The sequence below is a fragment of the Camellia sinensis genome, chromosome 3, assembly GCF_055761805.1.
Source record: "Camellia sinensis isolate YWXY chromosome 3, ASM5576180v1, whole genome shotgun sequence".
Taxonomy (NCBI): Eukaryota; Viridiplantae; Streptophyta; class Magnoliopsida; order Ericales; family Theaceae; genus Camellia; species Camellia sinensis.
In genome coordinates this window covers 32,712,885-32,728,554 of record NC_138963.1, presented here as the reverse complement: position 1 = coordinate 32,728,554, position 15,670 = coordinate 32,712,885, and the positions used below count along the sequence as shown (strand labels likewise).

General features: G+C 40.8%; 1 protein-coding gene across 3 annotated transcripts in view; it reads left to right on the top strand.

The window, feature by feature from the left end:
• Window positions 1-12,374, top strand: part of LOC114271851 (Eukaryotic aspartyl protease family protein) — a 29,799-nt gene extending 17,425 nt beyond the window's left edge. For 2 of the 3 annotated variants that reach the window (XM_082919477.1, XM_082919478.1), the window contains exons 6-10: window positions 10,128-10,201; window positions 10,316-10,412; window positions 10,570-10,636; window positions 11,478-11,549; window positions 11,635-12,374. In XM_082919477.1, coding sequence (XP_082775603.1) covers window positions 10,128-10,201; window positions 10,316-10,412; window positions 10,570-10,636; window positions 11,478-11,549; window positions 11,635-11,801 — 477 coding nt within the window. In that variant the 3' untranslated portion in view covers window positions 11,802-12,374. The remainder of the gene's footprint in view (window positions 1-10,127; window positions 10,202-10,315; window positions 10,413-10,569; window positions 10,637-11,477; window positions 11,550-11,634) is intronic. The other variant, XR_014363732.1, reaches the window with a different exon arrangement.
• Window positions 12,375-15,670: the final 3,296 nt, after the last annotated feature.

Here is a 15,670-nt window from a genome sequence, read left to right as displayed (position 1 = left end):
TCAAGTTGATGTAGAGGCCAATCTGAATTTACTGCAAGAGATAACAATACTCTGATGGAATTTATTTTAGCAACAGGAGTAAACGTCTCCTGATAGTCGATCCCATAAGTTTGAGTGAAGCCTTTAGCCACCAGTCTCGCCTTGTATCTCTCAACGCTTCCATCTGCGTTACATTTTATCGTAAACACCCATTTACACCCAACTGTTTTCTTGTCTTTGGGTAGATCAACTATCTCCCAAGTACCACTTCTCCTTAAAGCATTCATCTCCTCCATGACTGCTAATTTCCAATTCGGATCATCCAATGCTTCCTGTATATTTCTTGGAACAAACAAGTGTGAAATCCTAGATGTGAAAGCTCTATGGTTTTTAGACAGTCTTTGATAGGAGAGGTAATTTGCAATAGGATGTTTAATGCAATTTCGGACATCTTTCCTAATTGCTATACAAGGTTTTAAAAAGCGGCCGCAAACGTTACGTAACGCCGTTACGTAACGGTTTTGGCGGTTACCGCCACCCGTTATGGCCGCTTTTGCAGTGTGATTGAGATTCACAGGTGTGTCGGCCGCAGCGGCTGCCGTAGCGGTCGTAACAGGCCGTTACGGCTGTTACAGCACCGTTACGTAACGGTTCCAAACTGTTTCTTCCGAAAAAACACACAAAAAAAAAAAGCTAAAAATAGGGGAAGAGGGATAGAGAGAAGAGAGAAGATAAAGAGAGAAAATGGAGGAGCAAGAGATAGAGAGAGAGAATAGGGAAGATGAAGAACATGTTATTAATTTGTTGAAACTGTAAGACCTATGCTATTCTATTCAGCTGCTATCACTAAACCATTTTGTTTGTGTGTGTCTATCTATATATTATTTGAAAATAATAATAATAATAATAATAAGTGTGGTCATTATCTATTTGGCTTGGTTAAAATATGTATATATATATATATATATTTAGGCTCTTATTTATTCTCTTACTTTTGTCATTGTTTATCTTATGTATAATAGTTAGTGATTGATTTTTTGTATAATATAAAGTCATTAATTATTAAAATAAAATCTAAAAAACTCAGTTTATAGTGATTTAAAAATATGAAATATATTGCATCATACTTAAAAATTTACAAAAATTGATCAATATTTATTTTTAATCCAATAAATATGATCATGGAAAAAAAATATGCGTATTGGTAAGTTTTTTTCAAATTGTGCGAAAAATTAAAAAATTCACGGTTCCGGTTACCGCAACCGTTACACTACGGCCTTTACACCCCGCAACCGCAACCGCGTCACCGCCACCGTTACGGCGACCGCAACCGCTTTTCAGAACCTTGTTGCTATAGGAACATCAAGGTCGGAAATAGAAGGAATAGGATTACCTAAAATTTCGATGCCAGAACTCGGGTGGACATTCGGGTCATTAGGATGGACATTCGGGTCATTATTCCTCAGATGAAATCGCTTCCTAGTATAAACCTGAAGCTCAGGATTTAGATCATTTTGTAGTACTTCTCCCCCTAAACAAGAATCTTCTTGACTAGGCACCATAGAACTTGGTTCTCCTAAGTGATCATTATCAGACAGATGTGGTTTTTGTATAGGATAAATGACATTGGGGAGCGGGATAGAAATATCCCAAAAACGGTCTTCTACTCCACTTGTCTCCCCCTGAAGAGAAGTGTTGGGGAAATAGGATTTTGTTTCCACAAATGACACATCCATACTCACATGAAATTTCTTAGTTTGAGGATCGAAACACTTATACCCCTTTTTGTTTGAGGAATAACCCAAAAAAACACATTTTATAGCACGGGTGTCAAGTTTTGAACGAAATTGACTGGGAACATGAATATAGGCAGTACATCCAAAAACTTTGGCGGGTAAATCAGAAAACAACCTCGTGTCAGGAAAAAAAGTTTTGAGACAATCAAAAGGTGTTTTGTATGTTAACACCTTTGTAGGCATCCTGTTTATCAAATAAGAGGCTGTTAAAATTGCTTCACCCCATAAATATTTAGGAACATGCATGTAAAACATTATAGCACGTGCTACTTCAAGTAGATGTTTATTTTTTCGTTCTGCAATGCCATTTTGTTGAGGGGTATCCCGACATGTAGATTGATGAAAAATCCCATTTTTTTCCAAAAACTCACCAAACTGCTCATTGAAATATTCTGTTCCATTATCAGAATGTAAAATACCAATTTTGGTTTGAAATTGATTTTCAATCATATTGTAAAAATTTGTGAATAAATTTTTCACGTCAGATTTTTTATTCATCAAATAAATCCAACATAAGCGGGTATGGTCATCAATAAATGTAACAAACCATTTTTTACCAGAAAGAGTAGTGATTTTAGAAGGGCCCCAAACATCACTATGAATCAAATAAAAAGGTTTGGAAGCCTGGTAAGGTTTTGGCAAATAAGTAGAGCGATGAAATTTTGCAAAAATGCAACTTTCACAATGAAAAGAAGAGCAATCAATCCCTTTAAATAATTCTGGAAATAAATGTTTCAGATAAAGAAAACTAGGATGTCCTAGCCTATAGTGCCATAGCATTATTTTTTCTTGTGGTGGTTGCAGTCGTCAACCGATTTCCATTCGTATGCGTTGAAGATGTCAAGATCCTGCCACAACTTTTTCAACGAATTGAAATATTTGGTGACGGAATCATCTCCTTGACGAATCTCTCCCAACTTCAAAGTTAATTCGAAAACTTGAGATTGATTTCCTAGGTCAGAATACATCTGACTAACATTATCCCACAATTATTGTACAGTAGTATAGCACATGTAATTAGAGCTTATATCCTCCTCCATGGAATTGACCAACCATGTCATAACCATGGAGTTTTCAGCGTCCCAACTGTCGAACAGCGGATCATTAACAGCAGGAGCCTTCTTGTCACCAGTGATGTAACCGATCTTTCCTTGCCCACGGATATACATCCGGACAGATTGTGACCAGCGGAGAAAATTATCACCATTTAGGCGGATGGTGGTGATTTGGACAGAGTGAGAGTTGGACGTTTTCACCGGAATGGCAGCGGCAGGGGTTGAAGTGGTTTCGAACGTGACTTCCGACATGGCTATGACGGTTTTAGGGCTGCTGTGTTTTTTGTTGCTCTGATACCAACTTAGAAAATATGAGGAAGAAGAAATATATTTCTGTTATATTCAAAACTTCTTATCTTACAAGACCAAATGACACTCCTTATATCGGAGATATTACAAACATCATTATAACCCATTATATGCCACTTACATATTATATATTACCACTATCTACCACTATCATATTTGTTAAAAATTCAATGTATAAAGAGAATTGTATTATTGATTGATGTATTGATTTCTGATTGTTGTATAATTGATATTACAAGGAGTCCTATTATATAGAAGAGGATTTGGGTAGTAGGTGAGGAGTAGGTGAGGGTAAATTGGTGGTAGGTGTAGTAGGTGTGGTAGTAGGTGGTGGTAGGTGTAGGTAAATTCTAACAGCCCCCCGCAAACTCAAGGAGGATAGAAACTAACCAACTTGAGTTTGGAGAGAGTTACAAAACAAGAAAATACATAAAAATAAAAAAGGATAGGAGACACTGTATGGTCGTGTCAGACCATTGGTGAAGACACTGAATGGTGGTGTCATAACGTTGTAGAGGACACTGTATGGGGGTGTCATAACGTTGTAGAGGACACTGTATGGGGGTGTCATAACGTTGTAGAGGACACTGTATGGTGGTGTCATAACGGTGTAGAGGACACTGGATGACGGTGTCAGACCGATGTAGAAGACAGTTTATGGGGTCATGTCGGACCGTTGTAGAAGACAGTTTACGGGGTCATGTCGGACCGTTGTAGAAACTAACCGGAATCTATGTCGGGACAGTTTACAGAGTCTTGTCGGACCCATAAAGGAGCTAACCGGAATCAATGTCGGGACAGTTTACAGAGTCTTGTCGGACCCTTGAAAAAGTTGCACCCTCAAAAGGTGTGCCTAATTTTGTCAAAAGGCGTGCCATCAAAAGGCGTGCCCAATTCATCAAAAGGTGTGCCGGACATGATGGCGAGGCACGTGGGCGCCTTGGCTTGCGTGCCCGTTTGTCGGCTGGTGGTAAGAGGCGCGCGATGCGCGTGGCTGCCTCGGCTATAAGACAGAGGCTGAGGCTGAGGCAAAAAACAAAACCTGCGAGAGATATTCTGAGAGAGATTTCTGAGAGAGATTCTGTAACACTCTGTTTTCTGAGAGAGAATTCTGAGAGAGATACTGTGTAACACTCTGGTGCCTAGTAAATGGCTTCATCGTCTTCCCGCGGGCTGCTCACCCTCTTTCCCGACCTCAACGAGTCAACGAGAGAGAGAACTGGTGCGGTGGCACTGGAAACTCAACCAAGCGCCCCGGAGTTTGCTCCGTTGAACTTTCCGATGCGGTCGGTGGAGCAAAGAATGGCAGTGCAGTCGGATGTGGAAGCCAATCAGTATACATTAAAGTCATGTGTGGAAACCATGACTGCGGTTACAAACTTGTCGAATCGGCTGCAGAGTAGGGCAAATGAGGTGCAGCAGTTAAACTCCCAGCTGGCTCTGCTCCAACGCATGTATAAGGATGCGCGAGCAGAGATAAGTGTGCTAAAGGCAGAAAACAAGGAGTTGAAGCGGAAGGCCACCGTGATGTTCCGTTTTGGAGGACCACCATATGCTGCAGTGGAGGAGCAGGGAGTAGTGATCATGCCCAGTGGAGTGGGAAACACGGAGGCAACACCGGCAAGGATCGCCCAGGACGGAGGCAAAAAGAAGAGACCGGCGGCAGAGTAGATAAGAAAAATCCCGCCTGTGGATGTGTGTTGGTGTATTGTATTGTTTGGTTTTTTTTTTTTTTTTTTGTTTAAAAATGTGATCGGGGTTGATCCATGAATAAAAGATGGTTTGTTGGTTTTAAGAATAATAATAAGAATAAGATATGAATGGAAAGCATGTGCGCTGGTAGTGTGAAATGGATTGTGCAAAAGTTGGTGTTGGGTAATAGAAGATAAGAAACAGAAAGATATAGATATACTAAAATAATAATAAAAAAACTGAGTGGGGTTAGTGGGTGAAAAAAAAAAAAAAAAAAAAAAGATAATCAACAATTGAGGTTTCTTGAAAAGCATCAGGACCGAGTGACAGCTCATGCACAGTGATTACACCTTTTAAGCTAAAGCACAATACACATGGTCTGGTACCTTCACGCGGCTGACATTAGCTCAGCACCAACTTTTGAAGCACGCACATGAAGAGCTTAATCAGAGTAGTCCAAAAAAGAAGAGGCGTAGGCTGGAAAAAGCTGGAGAGAGTCCAGAAATTGGGGATGAGTCCAGCAAGACTCCAGCTTCAGCAAGGCATAAAAGAGGATGCAATTGCAAGAAATCTGGTTGCCTAAAGAAGTATTGTGAATGCTATCAGGGTGGCGTTGGATGCTCCATTAACTGCAGATGTGAAGGGTGTAAAAATGCATTCGGTAGAAAGGATGGATCTGGTACAATAGGAGCAGAAGCTGAACTAGAAGAAGAACCGGAAGTATCCGAAAAGAGTGTCATACACAAAAGTTTACACACAAATTTAATCCAGAACAGTTCTGAACAGAATCCAGATTCTACTCTTCCAGCAACACCTCTACACAGTGGCAGAGCATCTGTGCAGCTACCATTTTCCAAAAACAAAATCCACCTTTACACTAGCGAGCCACTAGCGACCAGCGAAGACTGATACCAGCGAAGACTGATAATACAATTTTCCAGATTCTACTCTGATACCAGCGAAGACTGATAACCACAAAAACTCAACGCTTGTCCACCAACGAGCTGAACCAGTGGATGGAAAACGCACGACCGAAGCAGACAATACCTACGATGGTTTAGTGGCAGCGGAATCAAGGTATGTGTAGAGGTCCGGCGGGCAGCGAAGGCAAAGTTGCCGGCCGGCTGCCCGCCGGTGAGAAGGAAATACAGGCCTAAATCTTATAGCTCTGATACCATGTTAAAAATTCAATGTATAAAGAGAATTGTATTATTGATTGATGTATTGATTTCTGATTGTTGTATAATTGATATTACAAGGAGTCCTATTATATAGAAGAGGATTTGGGTAGTAGGTGAGGAGTAGGTGAGGGTAAATTGGTGGTAGGTGTAGTAGGTGTGGTAGTAGGTGGTGGTAGGTGTAGGTAAATTCTAACAATATTATATACATGCCACTATCTACCACCAACACCACTATCATATTCTATACATGCCACTATCCTTCACCAACACCACTATCATATTATATACATGCCACTATCTACCACCAACACCACTATCATATTCTATACATGCCACTATCCTTCACCAACACCACTATCATATTATATACATTAACACAAATTTCCAGCACTTTCTTTAAAATTTATTTTCTTAGGGGAGATACAAAATAAAGGGAAACTGGTGGCATATACTAGTGAAGCCGCATCAAACTTTAAAAAGCCTGTTTAACAGTATTTATGTCTAAGGTACTTAGCCCAGCATTAGCGTCAAAAGGTATGCTAAACAGTAACATAAAGGCCTGAAATCAAGAGAAGAAGATTTCATATCTGGCTTATTAACCTTGATTAACATGGGTTATCTCATTATGGTGTACAACTACTTCCTCCTCCTCCTCAAGTTGGTATGTACTTGAGCATCCAAACATTTCAGACTATTTGCTTAAATTGACAGCAAAACGACTATTTAAATCCATCTAACTCTAATCATCGTACTTTCCTAAATAATGTGTTAGAATTTTCCATCTTTACCTTCACCTACTCCACTACACACTCCACTTCACCTACCTCCACTTCACCACACACTCCACTTCACCTAACCCACTATCACCTCCACTACACCTACTACCACATTTTCTTCTATATATAGATTGTATAGGAATTGTAATTCATCAATCTTGTAATACATCAATCAATAATAATACATCAGTTATTTTAACATGGTATCAGAGCAAGGTTAAGAACCTGGTCATTCTGCTTCCCCGGCGGGCGGCAGCCTCGCCTTGGCCGCCCGCCGGACCTTTACACATACCTGACTCCGCTGTAACTTCATCTTCCCGCAAACCCTAGCTCTGAACTTTCCCGGAAAATCAAACAACTCCGAGAAAGAAACATGTTGGAGCTGAGGCTTGTTCAGGGCAGTCTGCTGAAGAAGGTCATGGAGGCGATCAAGGATCTGGTCAACGACGCCAACTTCGACTGCTCCGCCACTGGATTCTCTCTCCAGGCCATGGATTCGAGCCACGTGGCCCTGGTGGCGCTACTCCTCAACTCTCCCTGATTTCATCCACCGCTTCGCCACACCTCAGTCCCTCTCCGACTGGCTCAAGCCCCGATTGCCCTCCGACTCCTTCGCTTCTTGGGGTGTCAAGCCCGGCACCCAGCACGTCCACAATCTCTGGAGAAATGTTGGCAACCACAGGATTTTCTGCCCGATCCTGCTTCTGAGGGATTTGATGAGCAAGTCCGGGAACTAAGGGAAAGGGCAAAGGAGATTCCAGATGATTACTTTGTTATTTTGGTGGAGACAGAGAGCATCTGGGCTACAACACACTTAGCACACACACCCGACACACACGCACGGTTTTCCAAAAAAAAAATAAAAAATAAAAAAAATAAAAAAAAACAAAGGCTCTCTCTCGGGTTGCATTTTGAAGGGGGGGCAGCTGGGCACCCATACACGAGGCGCACACACATCTCATCATTACATTTCACACTTTACACACCACCCTTCTCCACTCATATTTTTTTATATTTATTTTTATTCCATCTTTTGACCCGGACACACACTGTTTTGCACCCCCATCATCATCTTTTTCTCTGTTTTCTTTCTCTATTTTATTGTATTATTATTTAAAAAAAAAAAAAAAAAAAAAAAAAAAAACAGAAGAAGAAGAACTGCTACCATACTCATTTTATTCATGTTGGGGCTCACCCCGATCACCATTTTACAAAAAAAAAAAAAAAAAAAAAAAAAAAAAAAAAAAAAAAACACAAACCAAAACAAAACACCCACACCCACAGTGGGATTTTTCTTCTTTACTCTGCTGCCGGTCTCTTTTTTTTGCCTCCGTCCTGGGCGGTCCTTGACGGTGCTGCCTCGGAACTTCCTTGTCCACCAAGTACGTTCACTCCCCCATACTCTTCCCCTGCAGCATATGGCGGACCTCCAAATCGGAACATCACGGTGGCCTTCCGCTTCAGCTCCTTGTTTTCTGCCCTTAGCACACTTATCTCTGCTCGCGCATCCTTATACATGCGTTGGAGCAGAGCCAGCTGGGAGTTTACATGCTGCACCTCATTTGTCCTACTCTGCAGTCGGTTCGACAAATTTGTGACCGCCGTCATGCTTTCCACACATGCCTTCAGAGTATACTGATTGGCCTCCACATCTGACAGCACTGCCATTCTTTGCTCCACAGACCGCATCGGAAAGTTCAACGGAGTAAACTCCGGGGCGCTTGGTTGAGTTTCCAGTGCCACCGCACCAGTTCTCTCTCTTGTTGACTCGTTGAGGTCGGGAAAGAGGGTGAGCAGCCCGCGGGAAGACGAAGCCATTTTTCTGGGCTACAAAATGTTCCACAGTTTCTCTCTCCAAAGAGGCAGAGTTTTTCAGAGAAGGGTTGGTTTCAGAGGTTTCAGAATGGTATGCCTCAGCCTCAGCCTTCGTCTTGGTTAAATAGCCAAGGCAGCCACGCGCATCGCGCGCCTCTTGCCACCAGCCGACAAACGGGCACGCACGCCAAGGCGCCCACGTGCCTCGCCATCATGTCCGGCACACCTTTTGATGAATTGGGCACGCTTTTTTGATGGCACGCCTTTTTATGGATTGGGCACGCCTTTTGATGGCACGCCTTTTTAAAAAATTGAGCGCACCTTTTGAGGATGCGATTTTTTATGGGTCCGACAAGACTCTGTAAACTGTCCCGACATTGATTCCGGTTAGCTCCTTTATGGGTCCGACAAGACTCTGTAAACTGTCCCGACATAGATTCCGGTTAGTTTCTACATGGGTCCGACAAGACTCTGTAAACTGTCCCGACATAGATTCCGGTTAGTTTCTACAAGGGTCCGACAAGATTCTGTAAACTGTCCCGACATTGATTCCGGTTAGTTTCTACAAGGGTCCAGCAAGACTCCGTAAACTGTCACAACATTGTCTTCTACAACGGTCCGACATGACCCCATAAACTGTCTTCTACAACGGTCCGACATGACCCCATAAACTGTCTTCTACAAACGGTCCGACATGACCCCATAAACTGTTTTTCTACAACGGTCCGACATGACCCCATAAACTGTCTTCTACAAACGGTCCGACATGACCCCATAAACTGTTTTTCTACAACGGTCCGACATGACCCCATAAACTGTCTTCTACAACGGTCCGACATGACCCCATAAACTGTCTTCTACAGCGGTCTGACACCGCCATACCGTGTCCTCTACAACGTTATGACACCACCATACAGTGTCCTCTACAACGTTATGACACCCCATACCGTGTCTTCACCAACGGTCTGACACGACCATACAGTGTCTCCTATCCTTTTTTATTTTTATGTATTTTCTTGTTTTTGTTACTCTCTCCAAACTCAAGTTAGTTAGTTTCTCTCCTCCTTGAGTTTGCGGGGGGCTGTTAGAATTTCCCATCTTTACCTTCACCTACTCCACTACACACTCCACTTCACCTACCTCCACTTCACCACACACTCCACTTCACCTAACCCACTATCACCTCCACTACACCTACTACCACATTTTCTTCTATATATAGATTGTATAGGAATTGTAATTCATCAATCTTGTAATACATCAATCAATAATAATACATCAGTTATTTTAACATAATGGAATCCACTTCATACACTGCAAGAGGTTTCAATTAGCACAAGATGAATTGTTTGTATTGCCTGGGGGAAAACTACTGAATCTGTGGCAGATTTTCTCATTTCGAAAGATTGAAAATTTATCCATGTGATATAGTTCATCCACTGAGGAAGTATACTTTTTGTGAAGAAATTTCGTAGAATTCACTGCCAAATTAGTTTGAAGCTTATTTGCTTATTGACTTTGCAGATAACTGCTGCTGTTTCCCAATCTGCGGTGCCATTCACTTCGAAAGGAAACCAGTGTTATCGAGTACCCACCAGGTTCACCCAGTGGATGATTTTCTTCTTATTTTTTTGGAACAAATTTTTAAAAATAACTAAGATTACAAGTTTGTTTAGACACCTGAATAGGATCCTTTCTTGTTCTGTGTACAGTATATCTGAGATATTTCCTCCCGTTGCTTTAAACTTTGCTGGTGGTGCATCCATGGTTTTAAGACCAGAAGACTACCTTGTACATTATGGTTTTGTTGTGAGTTCTTGAACTTTCTTCTTTAGTTCAATTCCTCCTTTTGTCTGACTTTTCTGTAATAGACATGAATAAATTCATTTTAATTTTAATTTTTTTTATAGTGAAATATATCATGCTACATATGTTAAATCTTGAATTGAGCAATTTGTTGTGACAGGATGGTGCTGTAATGTGGTGCATTGGCTTTCAGAAAGTTCAGTATCAAGGAATAACTATTTTAGGAGGTTGGTTCCAGGACTAAATATATATTTCAATGGACAAATACTTTGGCAAAGTTGTTTAATCGTAAAGCAACTTCCGCCAACCCTTAATACTCTCATGTTTTGTGAGCAGATTTAGCAGGGTTTTTTTTTGTCATTCCATTGAAGTGTGAGGCTATTTAGTAACTCAAAGTAGTACATGGATTCGAATGACGCTACCTGTTCTAAATGCGGCTACATATTTTGTCAAATTTGATTGGGGTTGCAGCTACTTGCTGCCTCTCGCCAAAGTTTTGTTTATTTTTTGTAAAATTGTACTGCAATAGGTTTCGCCATCTTCCTTTCCTCTTTCTTTTTGTGTGTGTGTAGTATTCTCAAGTTTTTGCATGTTTACGTATCTATGTATGCATCTATATACATGGTATTATATATTACAAGCATCATTAACTTGGAAAGAAAATATCTGCAGTTTGACATGTCATTTTGTTCAATATGACCTCTTTCTTCTTTTTGGTCTTTAAGCATTCTTAAGACCAACAAGCTTTTTCTGCAGAAACTCTTCATTCTTGTGCATATGTTCCCCTGTCTCTGTGCGTGTTAAAGTTCTTTCAACATTATATGCTATTAGAATATCTATCTATAAATACATTCACGCAAACATGCATATATATATATATATTTCATTATTCCATCCACCCCCACCCCTAAAAGAAGTCCATCAATGCAAATTGTCATCTTAATTTCACCAATTTTATGTTTCATTTAGCATTGAAGATTGCAAATTATGAAGCACGGTTTACGTGCATTGCCGTACATGCTCACCTTTTATATTGAGAGTAACGAATTAATTGGCTTCTTTGCGCAGATCTTGTTCTCAAAGATAAGATTTTTGTTTATGATCTAGCTCGCCAACGGCTCGGGTGGACTAATTATGATTGTAAGTCCATCAGAACCATCTTTTTTCGGAGGATAAACTAGTCTTATTTGCACCGCCATCACCTATTTGAGTTTCTTTTATTCAGGTTCAACGTCCGTAAATGTCTCCATAACTACTGCCAAAGATGAATTCATCAACGCTGGGCAGTTGAGTGTGAGCATCTCATCAAGAAATGCCCTCTTCAAGTTAATACCTATGAGCATTACTCTCTTTATGCACTTCTCACTGTTCATCGGGTTCCTCTTGTTGTAACTTAAATCTGCTACTTGAAACCCTATTCTTTGCCCCGACATCTATTGGCTTTGCTGATTTTATTTATTAACAATCAGCCAGGCATTGTGGTATTGTTCTGATTCCTGCAAGTAGCTCATTCCTGTGCTCATTCTTTTCCTGACCTCATTCCGGTTAATTAACTGATGAATTCGGTCCCTTATCGTATTCAACTCTGACTATAAATTCCTCTTGCTCTTGTATAAGGGTCTTGTCTCGAGCACTTCCAGCATTGTAAATTATATCGGTAGTCCATGGTTGAGGTTTGTAGAATGAAATTGCAGGCATTTGGAAGTAAAACACGGCAGTTTGTAGCGATTGCTTTCCAGTTTAGCAAGAATTGTACAAATAAGGTTTAGTTTTGTAAAGCTGGTTTGTTTTTGTAAGACATTTGTAAACTCTTTGTTTTGTTTTGTTTTTTTTTTTTAAGTTTTGCTTTTTCGGCCAAATGCTTTACAAATGTTTTGTAAGACATTTTTAATGCTGGTTTGTTCTTTGCCCAGACATCTATTGGCTTTGCTGATTTTATTTATTAATATTCAGCCACGCATTGTGGTATGGTTCTGATTCCCGCGAGTAGCTCTTTCCTGTGCTCATTCTTTTCCTTACCTCATTCTGGTTAATTAACTGATGAATTGGGTCCCTTATCGTATTCAACTCTGACTATAAATTCCTCTTTTTCTTGTATAAGGGTCTTGTCTTGAGCACTTCCAGCATTGTTAATTATATCAGTAGTACATGATTGAGGTTTGTAGAATGAAATTGCGGGCATTTGGAGGTAAAACATGGCAGTTTGTAGTGATTGATTTCCAGTTTAGCATGAATTGTATAAATAAGGTTTTAGTTTTTATAGCTGGTTTGTTTTTGTAAGACATTTGTACACTTTTTGTTTTGTTTTGTTTTTTTGAAAGTTTTGCTCTTTGGGTAAAAAATGTAGTACTTACATTACCCAGTTGCATGAAATCCTAAGATATATTCTGTTGAAAAATGATATTTGCAATGAATGATGTCTGTCAAAATTGTATGGAGCCATAAATTCATTTGTTCCTAGTTGTGCTTTTGTATTGCTCTTGTTTTGACATAATTACAGTTAGAACATAATTATATTGGTTTCTTATAGGTTTTAATTTACTTTAACACTAACATTATTTTCAGTAATAATTTATTATTAGGTAAATAGAAAATTGATATTGTCATCTTGTTTATATTGAAATATATATATATATATATATTTGCATGTTCACTCTAATTTTGTCTTCATCTTAACCTCCTAAACCCTAAGCCTACGTATCGCTACTCTACCCCAGCCATCACCAGCTTTGGTCACCATCCTCTCCTGCCCTTCTCCAACTAGAGGGACCCTTTTCATTCATCTTCAGTCCATCCTAGCCACTGCTATCCCTCTCTAGCACATCCCTGCCGTCCCTCTAGGGAGAGAAAGAGGGGTTGCACAAGAATGAGATAAAAAGAAGAATAAGAATGCAGGGATGAGGAGGAAAATGCAGGGGCAACAAGATTTGGGGAAGGAAGAAGAGGTGATTGGGAGGAGAGGTAGGGGAGAGGAGATCCCATACCAAAGGTGGAGAAGCAGGGTAGGAGAGGCTAAAGTGGGGGGTGGTGGAAAAGGGTGTGCAAAAGGTTGGAGGGTTGAGAAGGTTGAGAAAGGAGGGTATTGAAAGCGGGAGTGACGAGAGATGGCGAAGAGGCTAGGAAGGGGCTTGTTGGAGGTGGGGGAATGGCGGGGAAGAGTTGAGAGGTTGGGAAAAGAGGTTGTTGAAGATAAAAGGGTGGCGAGAGAGGGTTGCGGGGTTGGAAAGGGGTTACTAGAGGTAAGAGAATGGCGGGGGAGGGTGTGGAGGCTGGGAAGCGGATGGATAGATGTGGGGAATTAGAGGAAAAGAGCTACGGGATGGAGTTGGCAGGAGTGGAGATCCAAAAAAATGGCATAGTTGTAATTATATCATCATACTTAAAAAGAACAAAGATACAAAGAGTTAGTTGTCTCATAAGAAAACTTTAATTAAAACATGAGCCGAATCAACTACTTTTCACTCTATCTTAGTTATATGTACATAATTAAAATAGCCAAAAAAGATAATTAATCTTTTCAAAGAGAGGTCTACTAGCCCAATCTAAGGTGGTGGTTGGTAACTCTAAGAACAAGATCAGCCAACGATAATATGTTAATAGTGACAGCTTTGATATTCAGCATCTTGCACTGCTGCAGGATTTCCAAGCATTGTTTGGTTTCAACAGTAGTTGTTGTTGAAGTTGTGTAGAACATGAACATGCATGACTCTCAGCAAACTTCATGACATTACCACTCCAGTTGCTGCAATACAAAAATAATTAAAAATTAAAAAATTAACTCATTATCTTTATTTTTTATGTCTTTTTTTAAAAAATTAAAAAATCATTAAAACCTTGGACCACACATCCATGCACCATCAATGATGAAGTGATCAAAAACTGGGCCTGCCTGGTGGAAGCAACTTTGGTAGGTAGGTGTCCAAACAAGAAAGGTAAGGGCCATTGGCAGTACCTTTTGGATATGGGCTGGCTGGGCCAATTTCACACCCATGCCCTTGAGCTACATATTTGTGGAATAAAGACTGACATATTGCGGGCCTTTGATAGTCATATTCAGTATTTAAAATTAAATATATTAAGTGATAATTAATTAAACTCATTTAATAATTATAATTAATGTTATTTAAGAATTTAAGTATCTTTTAAAATGTAAATAAAAAAAATTTAAGTCATGTAAAATTTATTTAATTCTAACTAAATTTATAAATACTAAATATAAACATCAACCTACATTATTACAAAACCACCACCACTATCACAACTACCTCCATCATGCCGCCACCACCACCACTACTACCATTGTTACCTCTACTGCCACTGTCACGACCCAAACCCGGCCCTATGGGTTTAGCACCGTAACCGGCCAGTAATCCGAGATTACCGAAGGCCTGCTGAACAGTAATACAGTAAAGCAGAGTACAGGGCCTGGCGGAAGCCAATACAGTAATTAAACAATGTCCAATGAGCTGTGACAGTCTGTATGCCAAAAAGATTTTTCATGCATTCATACATATACAAACAGTACAGTCTATACAAAATTTACAGTCACACAGTACAGGGACTTAATCCCTTGATAACAGTACAGTTAGGTGCCGTTTGGTAACACTTACGTTTTCAGTTTTCTGTTTATATTTACAAAATTTTAAAAAATTCAAATAAAAACTTGTTTGGTAAAATTTTTGATTTATAAATCAGTGGTCTCAGTTTATAAATTTGGCCAAAAAATGAAAACACAAAAAATGTGTTTCCGTTTTGAGTTTTGAGTTTTTTTTTTTTTTACCATCCAACACTAGCCACCACCCGCCACCATTTTCCACCACCGTCTTCCGCCACCACCACTCACCATCCACCTGCCACCACCACCCACTACCCGCCACCTGCCATCCACCCGCCACTACCATCCACCGCCCGCTACCACCACCCGCCACCTACTTGACACCACCACTCACTACCCACCTGCGACCACCATCCACCACATGCCATCCACTCGTCGCCGCCACCCACCACCACCACCACCACTGCCACCACCTACCCGCCACCCACCTGCCACCACCACCCACCACCCACCACCCACTCGCTACTACCTATCACTCGCCACCGTCACCCACCCACCCACCCATCTACCACCACCACCACCACCACCACCACCCGCCACCACCCAACATCACCCGTCATCCGCCATCCACCTGCCACCACCACCCACCACTCGCCACCACCACCCACCACTCGCCACCACCCACTCGCTACCACCCACTACCGTC